This window comes from Oncorhynchus mykiss, chromosome 5 (assembly GCF_057628025.1).
Source record: "Oncorhynchus mykiss isolate SJ-2025 chromosome 5, ASM5762802v1, whole genome shotgun sequence".
Lineage (NCBI taxonomy): Eukaryota > Metazoa > Chordata > Actinopteri > Salmoniformes > Salmonidae > Oncorhynchus > Oncorhynchus mykiss.
This window is the reverse complement of record NC_143026.1, coordinates 96742321-96764820: the sequence shown is the minus strand read 5'-3', so window position 1 is coordinate 96764820 and position 22500 is coordinate 96742321. Positions and strand designations below refer to the sequence as shown.

At 43.9% G+C, this 22500-nt stretch overlaps 1 protein-coding gene across 2 annotated transcripts in view; it reads left to right on the top strand.

Moving 5' to 3' along the window:
* Window positions 1-22500, top strand: part of oca2 (oculocutaneous albinism II) — a 196412-nt gene that overhangs the window by 134014 nt on the left and 39898 nt on the right. For both annotated transcript variants that reach the window (XM_036978983.2, XM_090236498.1), the window contains 3 exons: window positions 7037-7184; window positions 9252-9309; window positions 13690-13798. In XM_036978983.2, coding sequence (XP_036834878.2) covers window positions 7037-7184; window positions 9252-9309; window positions 13690-13798 — 315 coding nt within the window. The remainder of the gene's footprint in view (window positions 1-7036; window positions 7185-9251; window positions 9310-13689; window positions 13799-22500) is intronic.

Genomic DNA, 22500 nt, shown 5'->3' with positions numbered 1-22500 from the left:
AGAAAACAAATAAAATTATCCGCCATGTTGGAGTCAACAGAAATCAGAAATAACATTATAAATATTCCTTTACCTTTGACGATCTTCATCAGAATGCACTCCCAGGAATCTTAGTTCCACAGTAAATGTTTGATTTGTTCGATAATGTCCATTATTTATGTCCAAGTAGCTACTTTTTTTTAGGGCGTTAGGTACACATATCCAAACGCTCGTGCAGGTCCAGCATAACGTCGGACAAAAACTTAAAAAAGTCAAATTACAGGTCTTAAACATTTCAAACTAAGTATAGAATCAATCTTTAGGATGTTTTTATCATAAATCTTCAATGACGTAATTCCTTTGTCTGTAAAGAAGCTATGGAACGCAGGTCGCTACCATGTGAATTGCACGTGACCAGCCCTTGGCACTCTGCCAGACACCTGGCTCATTCAGCTCTCATTCAGCCCCACATCACAGCAGAAGCCTCATTCAAGTTTCTAAAGACGGTTGACATCTAGTGGTAGCCTTAGGAAGTGCAACTTCCTCCATATCCCACTGTGCATCCAATAGGGGCTGGGTTAAAAATCGACCAACCTCAGATTTCCCACTTCCTTTTTGGATTTCTTCTCAGGTTTTTGCCTGCCATATGGGTTCTGCTATACTCACAGACATCATTCAAACAGTTTTAGAAACTTCAGAGTGTTTTCTATCCAAATATACTAATAATATGCATATATTAGCAACTGGGACTGAGGAGCAGGCCGTTTACTCTGGGCACCTCTGGGCACCTTTCATCCAAGCAACTCAATACTGCCCCTGCAGCCATAATAAATTAACCCATACACTACCCTAACCCATACACTACCCTAACTCATACACTACCCTAACCCTAACCCATACACTACCCTAATCCTAACCCATACACTACCCTAACCCTAAACCATACACTACTCTAATCCTAACCCATACACTACCCTAACCCATACACTACCCTAATCCTAACCCATACACTACCCTAATCCTAACCCATACACTACCCTAACCCTAACCCATACACTACCCTAACCCATACACTACCCTAATCCATACACTACCCTAATCCTAACCCATACACTACCCTAATCCTAACCCATACACTACCCTAATCCTAACCCATACACAGTGGAGGGTAGAGCAGCCTGGTGGACAGTCAGTCAGACACAGTGGAGGGTAGAGACAGTCAGTCAGACACAGTGGAGGGTAGAGACAGTCAGTCAGAGACAGTGGAGGGTAGAGCTGCCTGGTGGACAGTCAGTCAGACACAGTGGAGGGTAGAGACAGTCAGTCAGACACAGTGGAGGATAGAGACAGTCAGTCAGACACAGTGGAGGGTAGAGACAGTCAGTCAGACACAGTGGAGGGTAGAGCTGCCTGGTGGACAGTCAGTCAGACACAGTGGAGGGTAGAGCTGCCTGGTGGACAGTCAGTCTGAGACAGTGGAGGGTAGAGCTGCCTGGTGGACAGTCAGTCAGACACAGTGGAGGGTAGAGACAGTCAGTCAGACACAGTGGAGGGTAGAGACAGTCAGTCAGACACAGTGGAGGGTAGAGACAGTCAGTCAGACACAGTGGAGGGTAGAGACAGTCAGTCAGACACAGTGGAGGGTAGAGACAGTCAGTCAGACACAGTGGAGGGTAGAACGCCACAGTAGTGTGTGAACGTGATAATGGCTCCACAGTACAAGAGCTGTCAAAAACAGCATCACTGTGACTCCAGCCACTGTCACACTCAGTCATGGCCCCCTTGTCAAGGGTAGTGTAGTGACAGGACTAGTAGTGGTAGTGTAGTAACAGGACTAGTAGTGGTAGTAACAGGACTAGTAGTGGTAGTATAGTGACAGGACTAGTAGAGGTAGTGACAGGACTAGTAGTGGCAGTATAGTGACAGGACTAGTAGAGGTAGTGACAGGACTAGTAGTGGTAGTGTAGTGACAGGACTAGTAGAGGTAGTGACAGGACTAGTAGTGGTAGTATAGTGACAGGACTAGTAGAGGTAGTGACAGGACTAGTAGTGGTAGTATAGTGACAGGACTAGTAGAGGTAGTGACAGGACTAGTAGTGGTAGTATAGTGACAGGACTAGTAGAGGTAGTGACAGGACTAGTAGTGGTAGTATAGTGACAGGACTAGTAGTGGTAGTGACAGGACTAGTAGTGGTAGTGACAGGACTAGTAGTGGTAGTGACAGGACTAGTAGTGGTAGTGACAGGACTAGTAGTGGTAGTATAGTGACAGGACTAGTAGTGGCAGTATAGTGACAGGACTAGTAGTGGTAGTGACAGGATAAGTAGTGGAAGTATAGTGACAGGACTAGTAGTGGTAGTATAGTGATAGGACTAGTAGTGGAAGTATAGTGACAGGACTAGTAGTGGTAGTATAGTGACAGGACTAGTAGTGGTACTGACAGGACTAGTAGTGGTAGTATAGTGACAGGACTAGTAGTGGTAGTGAAAGGACTAGTAGTGGTAGTATAGTGACAGGACTAGTAGTGGTAGTATAGTGACAGGACTAGTAGTGGTAGTATAGTGACAGGACTAGTAGTGGTAGTGAAAGGACTAGTAGTGGCAGTATAGTAAAAGGACTAGTAGTGGTAGTAACTGGACTAGTAGTGGTAGTATAGTGACAGTACTAGTAGTGGTAGTATAGTGACAGGACTAGTAGTGGTAGTGACAGGACTAGTAGTGGTAGTATAGTGACAGTACTAGTAGTGGTAGTATAGTGACAGGACTAGTAGTGGTAGTGACAGGACTAGTAGAGGTAGTATAGTGACAGGACTAGTAGTGGTAGTGACAGGACTAGTTGTGGTAGTGACAGGGCTAGTAGTGGTAGTATAGTGACATGACTAGTAGTGGTAGTGTAGTGACAGGACTGGTAGTGGTAGTGACAGGACTAGTAGTGGTAGTGACAGGACTAGTAGTGGTAGTATAGTGACAGGACTAGTAGTGGTAGTGACAGGACTAGTTGTGGTAGTGACAGGGCTAGTAGTGGTAGTATAGTGACATGACTAGTAGTGGTAGTGTAGTGACAGGACTGGTAGTGGTAGTGACAGGACTAGTAGTGGTAGTGACAGGACTAGTAGTGGTAGTATAGTGACAGGACTAGTAGTGGTAGTGACAGGACTAGTAGTGGTAGTATAGTGACAGGACTAGTAGTGGTAGTGACAGGACTAGTAGTGGTAGTATAGTGACAGGACTAGTAGTGGTAGTGACAGGACTAGTTGTGGTAGTGACAGGGCTAGTAGTGGTAGTATAGTGACATGACTAGTAGTGGTAGTGTAGTGACAGGACTGGTAGTGGTAGTGACAGGACTAGTAGTGGTAGTGACAGGACTAGTAGTGGTAGTATAGTAACAGGACTAGTAGTGGTAGTGACATGAATAGTAGTGGTAGTATTGTGACAGGACTAGTAGTGGTAGTATAGTGACAGGACTAGTAGTGGTAGTAACAGGACTAGTTGTGGTAGTGACAGGACTAGTAGTGGTAGTATAGTGACAGGACTAGTAGTGGTAGTGACAGGACTAGTTGTGGTAGTGACAGGGCTAGTAGTGGTAGTATAGTGACATGACTAGTAGTGGTAGTGTAGTGACAGGACTGGTAGTGGTAGTGACAGGACTAGTAGTGGTAGTGACAGGACTAGTAGTGGTAGTATAGTGACAGGACTAGTAGTGGTAGTGACAGGACTAGTTGTGGTAGTGACAGGGCTAGTAGTATTAGTATAGTGACATGACTAGTAGTGGTAGTGTAGTGACAGGACTGGTAGTGGTAGTGACAGGACTAGTAGTGGTAGTGACAGGACTAGTAGTGGTAGTATAGTGACAGGACTAGTAGTGGTAGTGACAGGACTAGTAGTGGTAGTATAGTGACAGGACTAGTAGTGGTAGTGACAGGACTAGTAGTGGTAGTATAGTGACAGGACTAGTAGAGGTAGTGACAGGACTAGTAGTGGTAGTGTAGTGACAGGACTAGTAGTGGTAGTGACAGGACTAGTAGTGGTAGTATAGTGACAGGACTAGTAGAGGTAGTGACAGGACTAGTAGTGGTAGTGTAGTGACAGGACTAGTAGTGGTAGTGACAGGACTAGTAGTGGTAGTATAGTGACAGGACTAGTAGTGGTAGTGACAGGACTAGTAGTGGTAGTATAGTGACAGGACTAGTAGAGGTAGTGACAGGACTAGTAGTGGTAGTGTAGTGACAGGACTAGTAGTGGTAGTGACAGGACTAGTGGTGGTAATATAGTGACAGGACTAGTAGTGGTAGTGACAGGACTAGTAGTGGTAGTATAGTGACAGGACTAGTAGTGGTAGTAAGAGGACTAGTTGTGGTAGTGTAGTGACAGGACTAGTAGTGGTAGTATAGTGACAGGACTAGTAGTGGTAGTAAGAGGACTAGTTGTGGTAGTGTAGTGACAGGACTAGTAGTGGTAGTATAGTGACAGGACTAGTAGTGGTAGTATAGTGACAGGACTAGTAGTGGTAGTGACAGGACTAGTAGTGGTAGTATAGTGACAGGACTAGTAGAGGTAGTGACAGGACTAGTAGTGGTAGTGACAGGACTAGTAGTGGTAGTGACAGGACTAGTAGTGGTAGTGTAGTAACAGGACTAGTAGTGGTAGTGACAGGACTAGTAGTGGTAGTATAGTGACAGGACTAGTAGTGGTAGTGACAGGACTAGTAGTGGTAGTATAGTGACAGGACTAGTAGTGGTAGTATAGTTACAGGACTAGTAGTGGTAGTATAGTTACAGGACTAGTGGTGGTAGTATAGTTACAGGACTAGTAGTGGTAGTGTAGTGACAGGACTGGTGGTGGTAGAGACAGGACTAGTAGTGGTAGTAACAGAACTAGTTGTGGTAGTACAGTTACAGGACTAGTAGTGGTAGTATAGTGACAGGACTGGTAGTGGTAGTACAGTTACAGGACTAGTGTGGTAGTATAGTTACAGGACTAGTAGTGGTAGTATAGTTACAGGACTAGTGGTGGTAGTGACAGGACTAGTAGTGGTAGTAACAGGACTAGTTGTGGTAGTATAGTTACAGGACTAGTAGTGGTAGTATAGTTACAGGACTAGTGGTGGTAGTATAGTTACAGGACTAGTAGTGGTAGTATAGTAACAGGACTAGTAGTGGTAGTATAGTTACAGGACTAGTGGTGGTAGTGACAGGACTAGTAGTGGTAGTAACAGGACTAGTTGTGGTAGTATAGTTACAGGACTAGTAGTGGTAGTATAGTAACAGGACTAGTAGTGGTAGTATAGTGACAGGACTGGTGGTGGTAGAGACAGGACTAGTAGTGGTAGTAACAGAACTAGTTGTGGTAGTACAGTTACAGGACTAGTGTGGTAGTATAGTTACAGGACTAGTGGTGGTAGTATAGTTACAGGACTAGTAGTGGTAGTACAGTTACAGGACTAGTAGTGGTAGTATAGTTACAGGACTAGTAGTGGTAGTATAGTTACAGGACTAGTAGTGGTAGTATAGTTACAGGACTAGTGGTGGTAGTGACAGGACTAGTAGTGGTAGTAACAGGACTAGTTGTGGTAGTATAGTTACAGGACTAGTAGTGGTAGTATAGTGACAGGACTGGTGGTGGTAGAGACAGGACTAGTAGTGGTAGTAACAGAACTAGTTGTGGTAGTACAGTTACAGGACTAGTGTGGTAGTATAGTTACAGGACTAGTGGTGGTAGTATAGTTACAGGACTAGTAGTGGTAGTACAGTTACAGGACTAGTAGTGGTAGTATAGTTACAGGACTAGTGGTGGTAGTGACAGGACTAGTAGTGGTAGTATAGTTACAGGACTAGTAGTGGTAGTATAGTTACAGGACTAGTAGTGGTAGTATAGTGACAGGACTAGTAGTGGTTGTATAGTGACAGGACTAGTAGAGGTAGTAACAGGACTAGTAGTGGTAGTATAGTGACAGGACTAGTAGTGGTAGTGTAGTGACAGGACTAGTAGTGGTAGTATAGTGACAGGACTAGTAGTGGTAGTGACAGGACTAGTAGTGGTAGTATAGTGACAGGACTAGTAGAGGTAGTGACAGGACTAGTAGTGGTAGTATAGTGACAGGACTAGTAGTGGTAGTAAGAGGACTAGTTGTGGTAGTGACAGGACTAGTAGTGGTAGTATAGTGACAGGACTAGTAGAGGTAGTGACATGACTAGTAGTGGTAGTACAGTGACAGGACTAGTAGTGGTAGTAAGAGGACTAGTTGTGGTAGTGACAGGACTAGTAGTGGTAGTATAGTGACAGGACTAGTAGTGGTAGTGACAGGACTAGTAGTGGTAGTGTAGTAACAGGACTAGTAGTGGTAGTATAGTGACAGGACTAGTAGAGGTAGTGACAGGACTAGTAGTGGTAGTATAGTGACAGGACTAGTAGTGGTAGTAACAGGACTAGTAGTGGTAGTGTAGTAACAGGACTAGTAGTGGTAGTATAGTGACAGGACTAGTAGAGGTAGTGACAGGACTAGTAGTGGTAGTATAGTGACAGGACTAGTGGTGGTAGTGACAGGACTAGTAGTGGTAGTAACAGGACTAGTAGTGGTAGTATAGTGACAGGACTAGTAGTGGTAGTAACAGGACTAATAGTGGTAGTATAGTGACTGGACTAGTAGTGGTAGTAACAGGACTAGTAGTGGTACTATAGTGACAGGACTAGTAGTGGTAGGAACAGGACTAGTTGTGGTGGTGTGGACAGGACTGGACAGGTGCCTCTCAGGTTCTATCAGGGGCCCAACACAGTAAAGACTTGAAACAGCTTCACAGCTTGAGTTAGATGAGTTATACAGGCCAGATGAGGCTCTGAGCACATCCATCACCGTGTCTACTTATCAACAACAACAGACCTACCGCTGCCTCATACAAACCGGACAGCAGATCATCTGAAAACAGCAACACAGGGAGAAGACCAACTAACAGGATGCTCTGAGTGAACATACTATTTTGTTCAGTCAAAATAATCTAGATGTTGATAGACCTGTCAGTACTTTTCAGTGACATGTATTCTTGTGTGTTTGCGTTCCCTAGAGCTGAGGCATGAAATCCGTGTATGGAGGCAGACGGCCCAGCGTATTAGCCCGGCCAGCAGAGAGGAGACGGCTGTCAAGTGTCTACTGATGCAGAAGGTCCTCAACCTGGAGAGCGTGCTCCGCAAGCAACTCAAAACCTTCCAGAGGTACAGACAGGGCTTTCTGGGCAACTCAATCCCTTCCAGTGACAGATAGGGCTTTCTAATAAACTCAAAACCTTCCAGAGGTACAGACAGGGCTTTCTGGGCAACTCAAACCCTTCCAGTGACACAGGGCTTTCTAATCAACTCAAAACCTTCTTGAGGTACAGACAGGGCTTTCTAATCAACTCAAAACCTTCCAGAGGTACAGACGGGGGCTTTCTAAGAAATTCAAAACCTTCCAGAGGTACAGACAGGGCTTTCTGGGCAACTCAAACCCTTCCAGTGACAGACAGGGCTTTCTAGGAAACTCAATCCCTTCCAGAGGTACAGACAGGGCTTTCTAAGAAACTCAATCCCTTCCAGAGGTACAGACAGGGCTTTCTAAGAAACGCAAAACCTTCCAGAGGTACAGACAGGGCTTTCTAGGCTACTCCAACCCTTCCAGTGGTACAGGCAGGACTTTCTAAGCAATAGCGTGCCCAGGTACACTGTACTAACTGAGTGGATGGTTAATTAAAAGCAGATTTGACTTTCATTCATTTTGTCACGTAGTCTCATTAAAATAAAATCAATATTTTCAAAGAGAGAAGTTTGATGGATCAGAGGATCTGTCTGTCTCTCTGTCTCTCTCTCTCTCGCTCTCTCTCTCTCTCTCTCTCTCCCTCTCTCTCTGCCTCTCTCTTTCCCTCTCTCTCTGTCTCTCTCTCTCTCTCTCACTCTCTCTCTCCCTCTCTCTCTCCCTCTCTCTCTGCCTCTCTCTTTCCCTCTCTCTCTGTCTCTCTCTCTCTCTCTCACTCTCTCTCTCCCTCTCTCTCTGCCTCTCTCTTTCCCTCTCTCTCTGTCTCTCTCTCTCTCTCACTCTCTATCTCTCTCTCTCTCTCTCTCTCTCTCTCTCACTCTCTCTCTCTCCCTCTCTCTCTGCCTCTCTTTCTTTCTGTCTCTCTCTCTCTCTCTCTCTCCCCTTCTCTCTCTCTCTCTCTCTCTCTCTCTCTCTGCCTCTTTCTTTCTGTCTCTCTCTGTCTCTCTCTTCCCCCCCTCTCTCTTTCTGTCTCTGTGTCTATGTCTCTCTCTTTCTGTCTCTCTCTCTCTTTCTATCTCTATTTCTGTCTCTCTCTCTCTTTCTATCTCTATTTCTGTCTCTCTCTCTCTCTCTCTCTGTCTCTCTTTTTTTCAATTAATTTCAATTCTCTTTATTGACATGACGTAACAATGTACATACCGTGGAGATTTACAATATGTAAATAATAAGAATCAAAATGGTCAATGGGACACCAGTAACAACAATAACCAAGGGTCAAAATAACCATACACTGAACAATAACAATACTGTCATCAGAGAGGTCTTTGAAACCTCGATTAAGGGTTTCAAATTTTGGGAAAATGACACTCTCTAATTGTTTTATATTTTTGACATTTTGTCAGGAAATGCAGCTCCGTCTCAGGTTCTGCTGTGGTGCAGTGGTTGCACAGCCTTTCCTCTACAGGGAGACAGGTTTTTCTGTGCTCACTGAGCCTGTACTTCGTCAAGGTTTTTCTAAGGTTTTGATCAGTAACCATGGTCAAATAGTTTGCCACGGTGTACTGACGATTTAGGGCCAGATAGCACTGCATTTTGCTTTGTGTTTGTGTTTCCCAATAAGTAATGTAGTTTTGTTTTGACTGTGTTGTAATTTGGTTTATCCTGATTGATTGGATGTTCTGGTCCTGAGGCTTCAGTGTGTTAGTACATGTTTTAGTACATTTGTGTGTTAGAAACATATTTACCTCTCTGTCTCTGTCTCTGTCTGTCTGTCTGTCTGTCTGTCTGTCTGTCTGTCTGTCTGTCTGTCTGTATGTCTCTGTCTGTCTGTCTGTCTGTCTGTCTCTCTCTGTCTCTGTCTCTGTCTGTCTGTCTGTCTGTCTGTGTCTGTCTGTCTGTCTGTCTGTCTGTCTGTCTGTCTGTCTGTCTGTCTGTCTGTATGTCTCTGTCTGTCTGTCTGTCTGTCTGTCTCTCTCTGTCTCTGTCTCTGTCTGTCTGTCTGTCTGTGTCTGTCTGTCTGTCTGTCTGTTCTTTCTTTCTTTCTTTTCCAGACAGATTTCTCAGGAAGATAAGAACTGGGAGAATAACATTCAGGAGTTGCATAAAAAGGTAACATAACAGTCACTAAATCATATAATTTATATGTCTATATCAAATGGAGCCACTCCATAATCTACCATGAGTGCTCAGTTTCGATTAGATCTGGTCACTGAGGCGCACGGACGGACGCACGCACACACACACACACACACACACAAGAATACATGTCACTGACAAGTACTGACAGGTCTATCAACATCTAGATTATTTTGACTGAACAAAATAGTATGTTCACTCAGAGCATCCTGTTAGTTGGTCTTCTCCCTGTGTTGCTGTTTTCAGATGATCTGCTGTCCGGTTTGTATGAGGCAGCGGTAGGTCTGTTGTTGTTGATAAGTAGACACGGTGATGGATGTGCTCAGAGCCTCATCTGGCCTGTATAACTCATCTAACTCAAGCTGTGAAGCTGTTTCAAGTCATTACTGTGTTGGGCCCCTGATAGAACCTGAGAGGCACCTGTCCAGTCACTACACCACCATAACTAGTCCTGTTACTACCACTACTAGTCATGTTACTACCACCACTAGTCATGTTACTACCACCACTAGTCCTGTTACTACCACCACTAGTCCAGTTACTACCACCACTAGTCCAGTTACTACCACTACTAGTCCTGTTACTACCACTACTAGTCCTGTCACTGTACTACCACTACTAGTCCTGTTACTACCACTACTAGTCCTGTCACTATACTACCACTACTAGTCCTGTTACTACACTACCACTACTAGTCCTGTTACTACCACTACTAGTCCTGTCACTATACTACCACTACTAGTACTGTCACTATACTACCACAACTAGTCCTGTTACTACCACTACTAGTCCTGTTACTACCACTACTAGTCCTGTCACTATACTACCACTACTAGTCCTGTCACTACCACAACTAGTCCTGTTACTACCACTACTAGTCCTGTCACTATACTACCACTACTAGTCCTGTCACTATACTACCACTACTAGTCCTGTCACTACCACAACTAGTCCTGTTACTACCACTACTAGTCCTGTCACTGTACTACCACTACTAGTCCTGTCACTACCACTACTAGTCCTGTTACTACCACTACTAGTCCAGTTACTACCACTACTAGTCCAGTTACTACCACTACTAGTCCTGTCACTATACTACCACTACTAGTCCTGTTACTACCACAACTAGTCCTCTTAATACCACTACTAGTCCTGTCACTATACTACCACTACTAGTCCTGTCACTATACTACCACTACTAGTCCTGTCACTACCACCACTAGTCCTGTCACTATACTACCACTACTAGTCCTGTTACTACCACTACTAGTCCTGTTACTACCACTACTAGTCCTGTCACTATACTACCACTACTAGTCCTGTCACTACCACAACTAGTCCTGTTACTACCACTACTAGTCCTGTCACTATACTACCACTACTAGTCCTGTCACTACCACTACTAGTCCTGTCACTACCACTACTAGTCCTGTCACTACACTACCACTACTAGTCCTGTCACTATACTACCACTACTAGTCCTGTCACTATACTTCCACTACTAGTCCTGTCACTACCATTACTAGTCCTGTCACTACCACTACTAGTCCTGTCACTACACTACCACTACTAGTCCTGTCACTATACTACCACTACTAGTCCTGTCACTACCTCTACTAGTCCTGTCACTATACTACCACTACTAGTCCTGTCACTACCTCTACTAGTCCTGTCACTATACTACCACTACTAGTCCTGTCACTACCTCTACTAGTCCTGTCACTATACTACCACTACTAGTCCTGTCACTACCACTACTAGTCCTGTCACTACCACTACTAGTCCTGTCACTATACTACCACTACTAGTCCTGTCACTACCTCTACTAGTCCTGTCACTATACTACCACTACTAGTCCTGTCACTACCTCTACTAGTCCTGTCACTATACTACCACTACTAGTCCTGTCACTACCTCTACTAGTCCTGTCACTATACTACCACTACTAGTCCTGTCACTACCTCTACTAGTCCTGTCACTATACTACCACTACTAGTCCTGTCACTATACTTCCACTACTAGTCCTGTCACTACCATTACTAGTCCTGTCACTATACTACCACTACTAGTCCTGTCACTATACTTCCACTACTAGTCCTGTCACTACCATTACTAGTCCTGTCACTACCACTACTAGTCCTGTCACTACACTACCACTACTAGTCCTGTCACTATACTACCACTACTAGTCCTGTCACTACCTCTACTAGTCCTGTCACTATACTACCACTACTAGTCCTGTCACTACCTCTACTAGTCCTGTCACTATACTACCACTACTAGTCCTGTCACTACCTCTACTAGTCCTGTCACTACACTACCACTACTAGTCCTGTCACTATACTGCCACTACTAGTCCTGTCACTACCTCTACTAGTCCTGTCACTATACTACCACTACTAGTCCTGTCACTACCTCTACTAGTCCTGTCACTATACTACCACTACTAGTCCTGTCACTACCTCTACTAGTCCTGTCACTATACTACCACTACTAGTCCAGTTACTACCACTACTAGTCCTGTCACTATACTACCACTACTAGTCCTGTTACTACAACACCACAACTAGTCCAGTTACTACCACTACTAGTCCTGTCACTATACTACCACTACTAGTCCTGTTACTACCACTACTAGTCCTGTCACTACCACCACTAGTCCAGTTACTACCACTACTAGTCCTGTCACCACCACAACTAGTCCAGTTACTACCAGTACTAGTCCTATAACTACTAAATTACAGACAGCGTCCAAATAAAATGTATTCTTCTTCTCTCCTAACAGAACAGAATAACACTCTTCTTCTCTCCTAACAGAACAGAATAACACTCTTCTTGTCTCCTAACAGGACAGAATAACACTCTTCTTCTCTCCTAACAGAACAGAATAACACTCTTCTTCTCTCCTAACAGAACAGAATAACACTCTTCTTCTCTCCTAACAGAACAGAATAACACTCTTCTTCTCTCCTAACAGAACAGAATAACACTATTCTTGTATCCTAACAGAACAGAATAACACTCTTCTTCTCTCCTAACAGAACAGAATAACACTCTTCTTGTCTCCTAACAGAACAGAATAACACTCTTCTTCTCTCCTAACAGAACAGAATAACACTCTTCTTGTCTCCTAACAGAAGAGAATAACACTCTTCTTCTCTCCTAACAGAACAGAATAACACTCTTCTTCTCTCCTAACAGAACAGAATAACACTCTTCTTCTCTCCTAACAGAACAGAATAACACTCTTCTTCTCTCCTAACAGAACAGAATAACACTCTTCTTCTCTCCTAACAGAACAGAATAACACTATTCTTGTCTCCTAACAGAACAGAATAACACTCTTCTTCTCTCCTAACAGAACAGAATAACACTCTTCTTGTCTCCTAACAGAACAGAATAACACTCTTCTTCTCTCCTAACAGAACAGAATAACACTCTTCTTGTCTCCTAACAGAAGAGAATAACACTCTCCTTCTCTCCTAACAGAACAGAATAACACTCTTCTTCTCTCCTAACAGAACAGAATAACACTCTTCTTCTCCCCTAACAGAACAGAATAACACTCTTCTTCTCTCCTAACAGAACAGAATAACACTCTTCTTGTCTCCTAACAGAACAGAATAACACTCTTCTTCTCTCCTAACAGAACAGAATAACACTCTTCTTGTCTCCTAACAGAACAGAATAACACTCTTCTTGTCTCCTAACAGAACAGAATAACACTCTTCTTGTCTCCTAACAGAACAGAATAACACTCTTCTTCTCTCCTAACAGAACAGAATAACACTCTTCTTGTCTCCTAACAGAACAGAATAACACTCTTCTTCTCTCCTAACAGAACAGAATAACACTCTTCTTGTCTCCTAACAGAACATAATAACACTCTTCTTGTCTCCTAACAGAACAGAATAACACTCTTCTTGTCTCCTAACAGAACAGAATAACACTCTTCTTCTCTCCTAACAGAACAGAATAACACTCTTCTTGTCTCCTAACAGAACAGAATAACACTCTTCTTCTCTCCTAACAGAACAGAATAACACTCTTCTTCTCTCCTAACAGAACAGAATAACACTCTTCTTGTCTCCTAACAGAACAGAATAACACTCTTCTTCTCTCCTAACAGAACAGAATAACACTCTTCTTCTCTCCTAACAGAACAGAATAACACTCTTCTTCTCTCCTAACAGAACAGAATAACACTCTTCTTCTCTCCTAACAGAACAGAATAACACTCTTCTTCTCTCCTAACAGAACAGAATAACACTATTCTTGTCTCCTAACAGAACAGAATAACACTCTTCTTCTCTCCTAACAGAACAGAATAACACTCTTCTTCTCTCCTAACAGAACAGAATAACAGACCGAGTACTCCTGGTGAAGTGTATATCTGTGCTGGGGGTCGTCATCTTCATGTTCTTCCTGAACTCCTTTGTTCCCAGCATTCATCTGGAGCTGGGTAAGCTGCTGTAATGTCTCTTTAAAACACTGGTACGCGTCCCTAAAGCCAACCTATTCTCTGTGAAGTGCACTACTTTGGGCCCTGGTCAAAAAGTAATACACTACATAATGGTGAATAGGATGCCATTTTAGATACAGCCTGGTAACGAATGACTAAGAAGAAGTGTGTTGTTTTCACTGGCTTGACGACTAGTTTTATGTTCTGTTACTATAGTAATGTAATTATACATGGTTGTATGTTCTGTTACTACAGTAATGTAATTATACATGGTTGTATGTTCTGTTACTATAGTAACGTAATTAATTATACATGGTTGTATGTTCTGTTACTATATACATGGGTGTATGTTCTGTTACTATAGTAACGTAATTATACATGGTTGAAGGTTCTGTTACTATAGTAACGTAATTATACATGGTTGTAGGTTCTGTTACTATAGTAATGTAACTATTCAACACAGCTTCCTCCCTATCAGAACATCTTAATAAGCCCTGACTACAGGCCCTGTTAAAACCTGATACTACCAACAGTTCAATAAGCCCTGACTACAGGCCCTGTTAAAACCTGATACTACCAACAGTTCAATAAGCCCTGACTATAGGCCCTGTTAAAACCTGATACTACCAACAGTTCAATAAGCCCTGACTACAGGCCCTGTTAAAACCTGATACCACCAACAGTTCAATAAGCCCTGACTACAGGCCCTGTTAAAACCTGATACTACCAACAGTTCAATAAGCCCTGACTACAGGCCCTGTTAAAACCTGATACCACCAACAGTTCAATAAGCCCTGACTATAGGCCCTGTTAAAACCTGATACCACCAACAGTTCAATAAGCCCTGACTACAGGCCCTGTTAAAACCTGATACTACCAACAGTTCAATAAGCCCTGACTATAGGCCCTGTTAAAACCTGATACTACCAACAGTTCAATAAGCCCTGACTACAGGCCCTGTTAAAACCTGATACTACCAACAATTCAATAAGCCCTGACTATAGGCCCTGTTAAAACCTGATACCACCAACAGTTCAATAAGCCCTGACTACAGGCCCTGTTAAAACCTGATACTACCAACAGTTCAATAAGCCCTGACTACAGGCCCTGTTAAAACCTGATACTACCAACAGTTCAATAAGCCCTGACTACAGGCCCTGTTAAAACCTGATACTACCAACAGTTCAATAAGCCCTGACTATAGGCCCTGTTAAAACCTGATACTACCAACAGTTCAATAAGCCCTGACTATAGGCCCTGTTAAAACCTGATACTACCAACAGTTCAATAAGCCCTGACTACAGGCCCTGTTAAAACCTGATACTACCAACTGTTCAATAAGCCCTGACTACAGGCCCTGTTAAAACCTGATACTACCAACAGTTCAATAAGCCCTGACTATAGGCCCTGTTAAAACCTGATACTACCGACAGTTCAATAAGCCCTGACTACAGGCCCTGTTAAAACCTGATACTACCAACAGTTCAATAAGCCCTGACTATAGGCCCTGTTAAAACCTGATACTACCAACAGTTCAATAAGCCCTGACTACAGGCCCTGTTAAAACCTGATACTACCAACAGTTCAATAAGCCCTGACTATAGGCCCTGTTAAAACCTGATACTACCAACAGTTCAATAAGCCCTGACTATAGGCCCTGTTAAAACCTGATACTACCAACAGTTCAATAAGCCCTGACTACAGGCCCTGTTAAAACCTGATACCACCAACAGTTCAATAAGCCCTGACTACAGGCCCTGTTAAAACCTGATACCACCAACAGTTCAATAAGCCCTGACTACAGGCCCTGTTAAAACCTGATACTACCAACAGTTCAATAAGCCCTGACTATAGGCCCTGTTAAAACCTGATACTACCAACAGTTCAATAAGCCCTGACTATAGGCCCTGTTGAAACCTGATACTACCAACTGTTCAATAAGCCCTGACTACAGGCCCTGTTAAAACCTGATACTACCAACAGTTCAATAAGCCCTGACTATAGGCCCTGTTAAAACCTGATACCACCAACAGTTCAATAAGCCCTGACTATAGGCCCTGTTAAAACCTGATACTACCAACAGTTCAATAAGCCCTGACTACAGGCCCTGTTAAAACCTGATACTACCAACAGTTCAATAAGCCCTGACTACAGGCCCTGTTGAAACCTGATACTACCAACTGTTCAATAAGCCCTGACTACAGGCCCTGTTAAAACCTGATACTACCAACAGTTCAATAAGCCCTGACTATAGGCCCTGTTAAAACCTGATACTACCAACAGTTCAATAAGCCCTGACTATAGGCCCTGTTAAAACCTGATACTACCAACTGTTCAATAAGCCCTGACTATAGGCCCTGTTAAAACCTGATACTACCAACAGTTCAATAAGCCCTGACTATAGGCCCTGTTGAAACCTGATACTACCAACAGTTCAATAAGCCCTGACTATAGGCCCTGTTAAAACCTGATACTACCAATAGTTCAATAAGCCCTGACTATAGGCCCTGTTAAAACCTGATACCACCAACAGTTCAATAAGCCCTGACTACAGGCCCTGTTAAAACCTGATACTACCAACAGTTCAATAAGCCCTGACTACAGGCCCTGTTAAAACCTGATACTACCAACAGTTCAATAAGCCCTGACTACAGGCCCTGTTAAAACCTGATACTACCAACTGTTCAATAAGCCCTGACTACAGGCCCTGTTAAAACCTGATACTACTAACAGTTCAATAAGCCCTGACTATAGGCCCTGTTAAAATCTGATACTACCAACTGTTCAATAAGCCCTGACTATAGGCCCTGTTAAAACCTGATACTACCAACAGTTCAATAAGCCCTGACTATAGGCCCTGTTAAAACCTGATACTATCAACTGTTCAATAAGCCCTGACTATAGGCCCTGTTGAAACCTGATACTACCAACAGTTCAATAAGCCCTGACTATAGGCCCTGTTAAAACCTGATACTACCAACAGTTCAATAAGCCCTGACTATAGGCCCTGTTGAAACCTGATACTATCAACTGTTCAATAAGCCCTGACTATAGGCCCTGTTGAAACCTGATACTACCAACTGTTCAATAAGCCCTGACTATAGGCCCTGTTGAAACCTGATACTACCAACAGTTCAATAAGCCCTGACTTCAGGCCCTGTTAAAACCTGATACTACCAACAGTTCAATAAGCCCTGACTACAGGCCCTGTTAAAACCTGATACTACCAACTGTTCAATAAGCCCTGACTACAGGCCCTGTTAAAACCTGATACTACCAACAGTTCAATAAGCCCTGACTACAGGCCCTGTTAAAACCTGATACTACCAACAGTTCAATAAGCCCTGACTATAGGCCCTGTTAAAACCTGATACTACCAACAGTTCAATAAGCCCTGACTACAGGCCCTGTTAAAACCTGATACTACCAACAGTTCAATAAGCCCTGACTATAGGCCCTGTTAAAACCTGATACTACCAACTGTTCAATAAGCCCTGACTATAGGCCCTGTTAAAACCTGATACTACCAACAGTTCAATAAGCCCTGACTATAGGCCCTGTTAAAACCTGATACTACCAACAGTTCAATAAGCCCTGACTACAGGCCCTGTTAAAACCTGATACTACCAACAGTTCAATAAGCCCTGACTATAGGCCCTGTTAAAACCTGATACTACCAACAGTTCAATAAGCCCTGACTACAGGCCCTGTTAAAACCTGATACTACCAACAGTTCAATAAGCCCTGACTATAGGCCCTGTTAAAACCTGATACTACCAACAGTTCAATAAGCCCTGACTATAGGCCCTGTTAAAACCTGATACTACCAACAGTTCAATAAGCCCTGACTATAGGCCCTGTTAAAACCTGATACTACCAACAGTTCAATAAGCCCTGACTACAGGCCCTGTTAAAACCTGATACTACCAACAGTTCAATAAGCCCTGACTACAGGCCCTGTTAAAACCTGATACTACCAACAGTTCAATAAGCCCTGACTACAGGCCCTGTTAAAACCTGATACTACCAACAGTTCAATAAGCCCTGACTACAGGCCCTGTTAAAACCTGATACTACCAACAGTTCAATAAGCCCTGACTATAGGCCCTGTTAAAACCTGATACTACCAACAGTTCAATAAGCCCTGACTACAGGCCCTGTTAAAACCTGATACTACCAACAGTTCAATAAGCCCTGACTATAGGCCCTGTTAAAACCTGATACTACCAACAGTTCAATAAGCCCTGACTATAGGCCCTGTTAAAACCTGATACTACCAACAGTTCAATAAGCCCTGACTACAGGCCCTGTTAAAACCTGATACTACCAACAGTTCAATAAGCCCTGACTATAGGCCCTGTTAAAACCTGATACTACCAACAGTTCAATAACTGTTGAGTACACAACCTATTCACTCCCAGAAGAGGTTTTGGAAATTGAGCATCATTATATTTTCATTAGGTTGACACAGAAACATTTCATTTGGCTTATAATAATAGTCCACTCACTTAGTTGTATTTTTTTTATTTATTTTTTATTTAACTAGGCAAGTCAGTCAAGATCAAATTCTTATTTACAACGACGGCCTACCAAAAGGCCTCCTGCGGGGACGAAGGCCTGGGATTAAAAATGTTAAAAATAAATATAGGACAAAACACACATCACGACAAGAGAGACACATCACTACATAAAGAGAGACCTAAGACAACAGCATGGTAGCAACACAGCATAGTAGCAACACAACATGATAAAAACACGGTAGCATCACAACATGACAACAACATGGTAGCAACACAACATGGTAGCAGCACAACATGGTACAAACATTATTGGGCACAGACAACAGCACAAAGGGTAAGAAGGTAGAGACAACAATACATTACACAAAGCAGCCACAACTGTCAGTAAGACTGTCCATGATTGAGTCTTTGAATGAAGAGATGGAGATAAAACTGTCCAGATTGAGTGTTTGTTGCAGCTCGTTAATCAGTATGATGGGAATGTGTCTGTGGATACGTAGATGTTTCTCACGTCGTGGGAATATAGGCCAGCCATTTCCATTGATAGTCCTAAATGTTGTCTCACTCACTATGTGAGTAACTATAGAAAACAACCTGAGTCTCACTCTGTGAGTAACTATAGAAAACAACCTGAGTCTCACTCTGTGAGTAACTATAGAAAAGAGAGGAGAGGTTGCTTCTGTTATGAGAGGAGAGGTTGCTTCTGCTATAGAGAGGAGAGGTTACTTCTGTTATGAGAGGAGAGGTTGCTTCTGTTATAGAGAGGAGAGGTTGCTTCTGTTATGAGAGGAGAGGTTGCTTCTGTTATGAGAGGAGAGGTTGCTTCTGTTATGAGAGGAGAGGTTGCTTCTGTTATGAGAGGAGAGGTTGCTTCTGTTATGAGGGGAGAGGTTGCTTCTGTTATGAGAGGAGAGGTTGCTTCTGTTATAGAGGAGAGGTTGCTTATGTTATAGAGAGGAGAGGTTGCTTCTGTTATAGAGGAGAGGTTGCTTATGTTATAGAGAGGAGAGGTTGCTTCTGTTATAGAGAGGAGAGGTTGTTTCTGTTATAGAGAGGAGAGGTTGCTTCTGTTATAGAGAGGAGCGGTTGCTTCTGTTATGAGAGAAGAGGTTGCTTCTGTTATGAGAGGAGAGGTTGCTTCTGTTATAGAGAGGAGAGGTTGTTTCTGTTATAGAGAGGAGAGAGAAGATGAGAGGTTGTTTTGTTCCTTTACCTTGCACGAGTTAATGTGGAACTAAACTCAGATACTCTATATCTTCCTGGCTGGGCCATGTAGCATCTTGTCATACTCTATATCTTCCTGGCTGGGCCAAGTAGAATCCTGTCATACTCTATATCTTCCTGGCTGGGCCAAGTAGATTCCAGTCAAACTCTATATCTTCTTGGCTGGGCCAAGTAGAATCCTGTCATACTCTATATCTTCCTGGCTGGGCCAAGTAAATTCCTGTCAAACTCTATATCTTCTTGGCTGGGCCAAGTAGATTCCTGTCATACTCTATATCTTCCTGGCTGGGCCAAGTAGATTCCCGTCAAACTCTATATCTTCTTGGCTGGGCCATGTAGCATCCTGTCATACTCTATATCTTCCTGGCTGGGCCAAGTAGAATCCTGTCATACTCTATATCTTCCTGGCTGGGCCAAGTAGCATCCTGTCATACTCTATATCTCCCTGGCTGGGCCAAGTAGCATCCTGTCATACTCTATATCTTCCTGGCTGGGCCAAGTAGAAACCTGTCATACTCTATATCTTCCTGGCTGGGCCATGTAGCATCCTGTCATACTCTATATCTTCCTGGCTGGGCCAAGTAGATTCCTGTCAAACTCTATGGGGTGAGGGAATGATGGGATGATGGGAGGATAGGAGTGATGGGGTGATGGGATGATGGGATGATGGGAGTGATGGGATGATGGAATGATGGGGTGAGGTAATGATGGGAGGATGGGATGATGGGAGGATAGGAGTGATGGGGTGATGGGGTGATGGGATGATAGGAGTGATGGGAGTGATGGGATGATGGGATGATGGGATGATAGGAGTGATGTGGTGATGGGGTGATGGGAGTGATGGGATGATGGAATGACAGGAGTGATGGGAGTGATGGGGTGATGGGAGTGATGGGATGATAGGAGTGATGGGGTGATGGTATGATGGGAGTGATGGGATGATTGGATGATAAGAGTGATGGGATAATGGGGTGATGGGAGTGATGGGGTGATGGGGTGATGGGATGATAGGAGTGATGGGGTGATGGGATGATAGGAGTGATGGTATGATGGGATGATGGGATTGATGGGATGATAGGATGATGGGATGATGGGATGATAGGAGTGATGGGATGATGGGGTGATGGGATGATGGGAGTGGTGGGGTGATGGGATGATAGGAGTGATGGGGTGATGGGATGATAGGAGTGATGGTATGATGTGATGATGGGATTGATGGGATGATAGGATGATGGGATGATGGGATGATGGGATGATAGGATGATGGGGTGATGGGATGATATGAGTGGTGGGGTGATGGGATGATGGGAGTGATGGGGTGATGGGGCGCAGGTTTGCTGTAATGAGGGTTGTCAGGTATGTTTAATGATTGGTTGTCAGGTTTGCTGTAATGAGGGTTGTCAGGTTTGCTGTAATGAGGGTTGTCAAGTGTTCGTAATTATGGTTGCCAGGTGTGCGTAATGATGGGTGGTCAGGTGTTTGTACTGATTGGTTGTCAGGTGTGTGTAATAATTGGTTGGCAGGTGTGTGTAATGATTGGTTGTCAGGTGTGTGTAATAATTGGTTGTCAGGTGTGTGTAATGATTGGTTGTCAGGTATGTGTAATGATTGGTTGTCAGGTGTGTGTAATGATTGGTTGTCAGGTGTGTGTAATGATTGGTTGTCAGGTATGTGTAATGATTGGTTGTCAGTTGTGTGTAATGATTGTTTGTCAGGTGTTTTAATGATTGGTTGTCAGGTATGTGTAATGATTGGTTGTCAGGTGTGTTTAATGATTGGTTGTCTGGTATGTGTAATGATTGGTTGTCAGGTGTGTGTAATGATTGGTTGTCAGGTGTGTGTAATGATTGGTTGTCAGGTGTGTGTAATGATTGGTTGTCAGGTGTGTGTAATGATTGGTTATCAGGTGTGTGTAATGATTGGTTGTCAGGTGTGTGTAATGATTGGTTGTCAGGTGTGTGTAATGATTGGTTGTCAGGTGTGTGTAATGATTGGTTGTCAGGACTGGTGGTTAGTAAACCGGAGACATCGAGCGCCGGAGTCGAATGTCGCTGGCCAGTGGGACGGCCCCGAGGGCGAGGAACAGACCAGTCTGGATGGCGAAGGTGGAAATCTTGGATTATGTTGGGATCTAGAATGTCATCTAAGGGAACCCAACAGCGCTCCTCTGGACCTTAACCCTCCCAGTCCACCAGGTACTGGGCCGATCCCCATGATGTCGGCAGTCTAGGAGGGATCTGACGGCATAGCCATGGCTTCCCTTGATGTCCAGGGGAGGCGGAGGGGTCTCTTGGGGGACGGCAACAGCTAGAGGACCAGGAATCACCGGCCTGAGGAGGGAAACATGGAAAGAGGTTTTGATCTGGTAGTTGGTGGGGAGTTGTAATTGATCCTCTCCACCTGCCCGTTGGACTGAGGCCGGTATCCAGATGTGGAGACCAGAGAGGTAGGGAGACCAGAGAGGTAGGGAGACCAGAGAGCGGTAGGGAGACCAGAGAGAGGAATACAATTTAGAGAGTCTGTCCACAACAACCATAAATGTAGTGAAACCATCAGAAGCAGGGAGATCAGTAACAACATCTATGGACAGATGGGACCAAAGCCGCTGAGGTACGGGAAGGGAAAGGAATTTTTACCCTGCTGGAACGTGCCGGGTAGATTTGGTTTGGGCACATACGAAGCAAGAGTTGACATAGTGGGTGATGTCCTGCGCCAAGGTGGGCCAGCAGTACTTTGAATTGAATGATATCTGGGTGTCCAGCAGTTTTTAACGAAGTGGCGGTATAAGTTGGTAAACCCCCTAAACACGTTGTAGCCCCTGTACAGTGGTTGGGACAAGCCATGACCGTTCCCCTCCCTCCCTCACTCCCCTCTCCCTCTCCCACTCCCTAGCTCCCCTCTCCCACTCCCTAGCTCCCCTCTCCCTAGCTCCCCTCTCCCACTCCCTAGCTCCCCTCT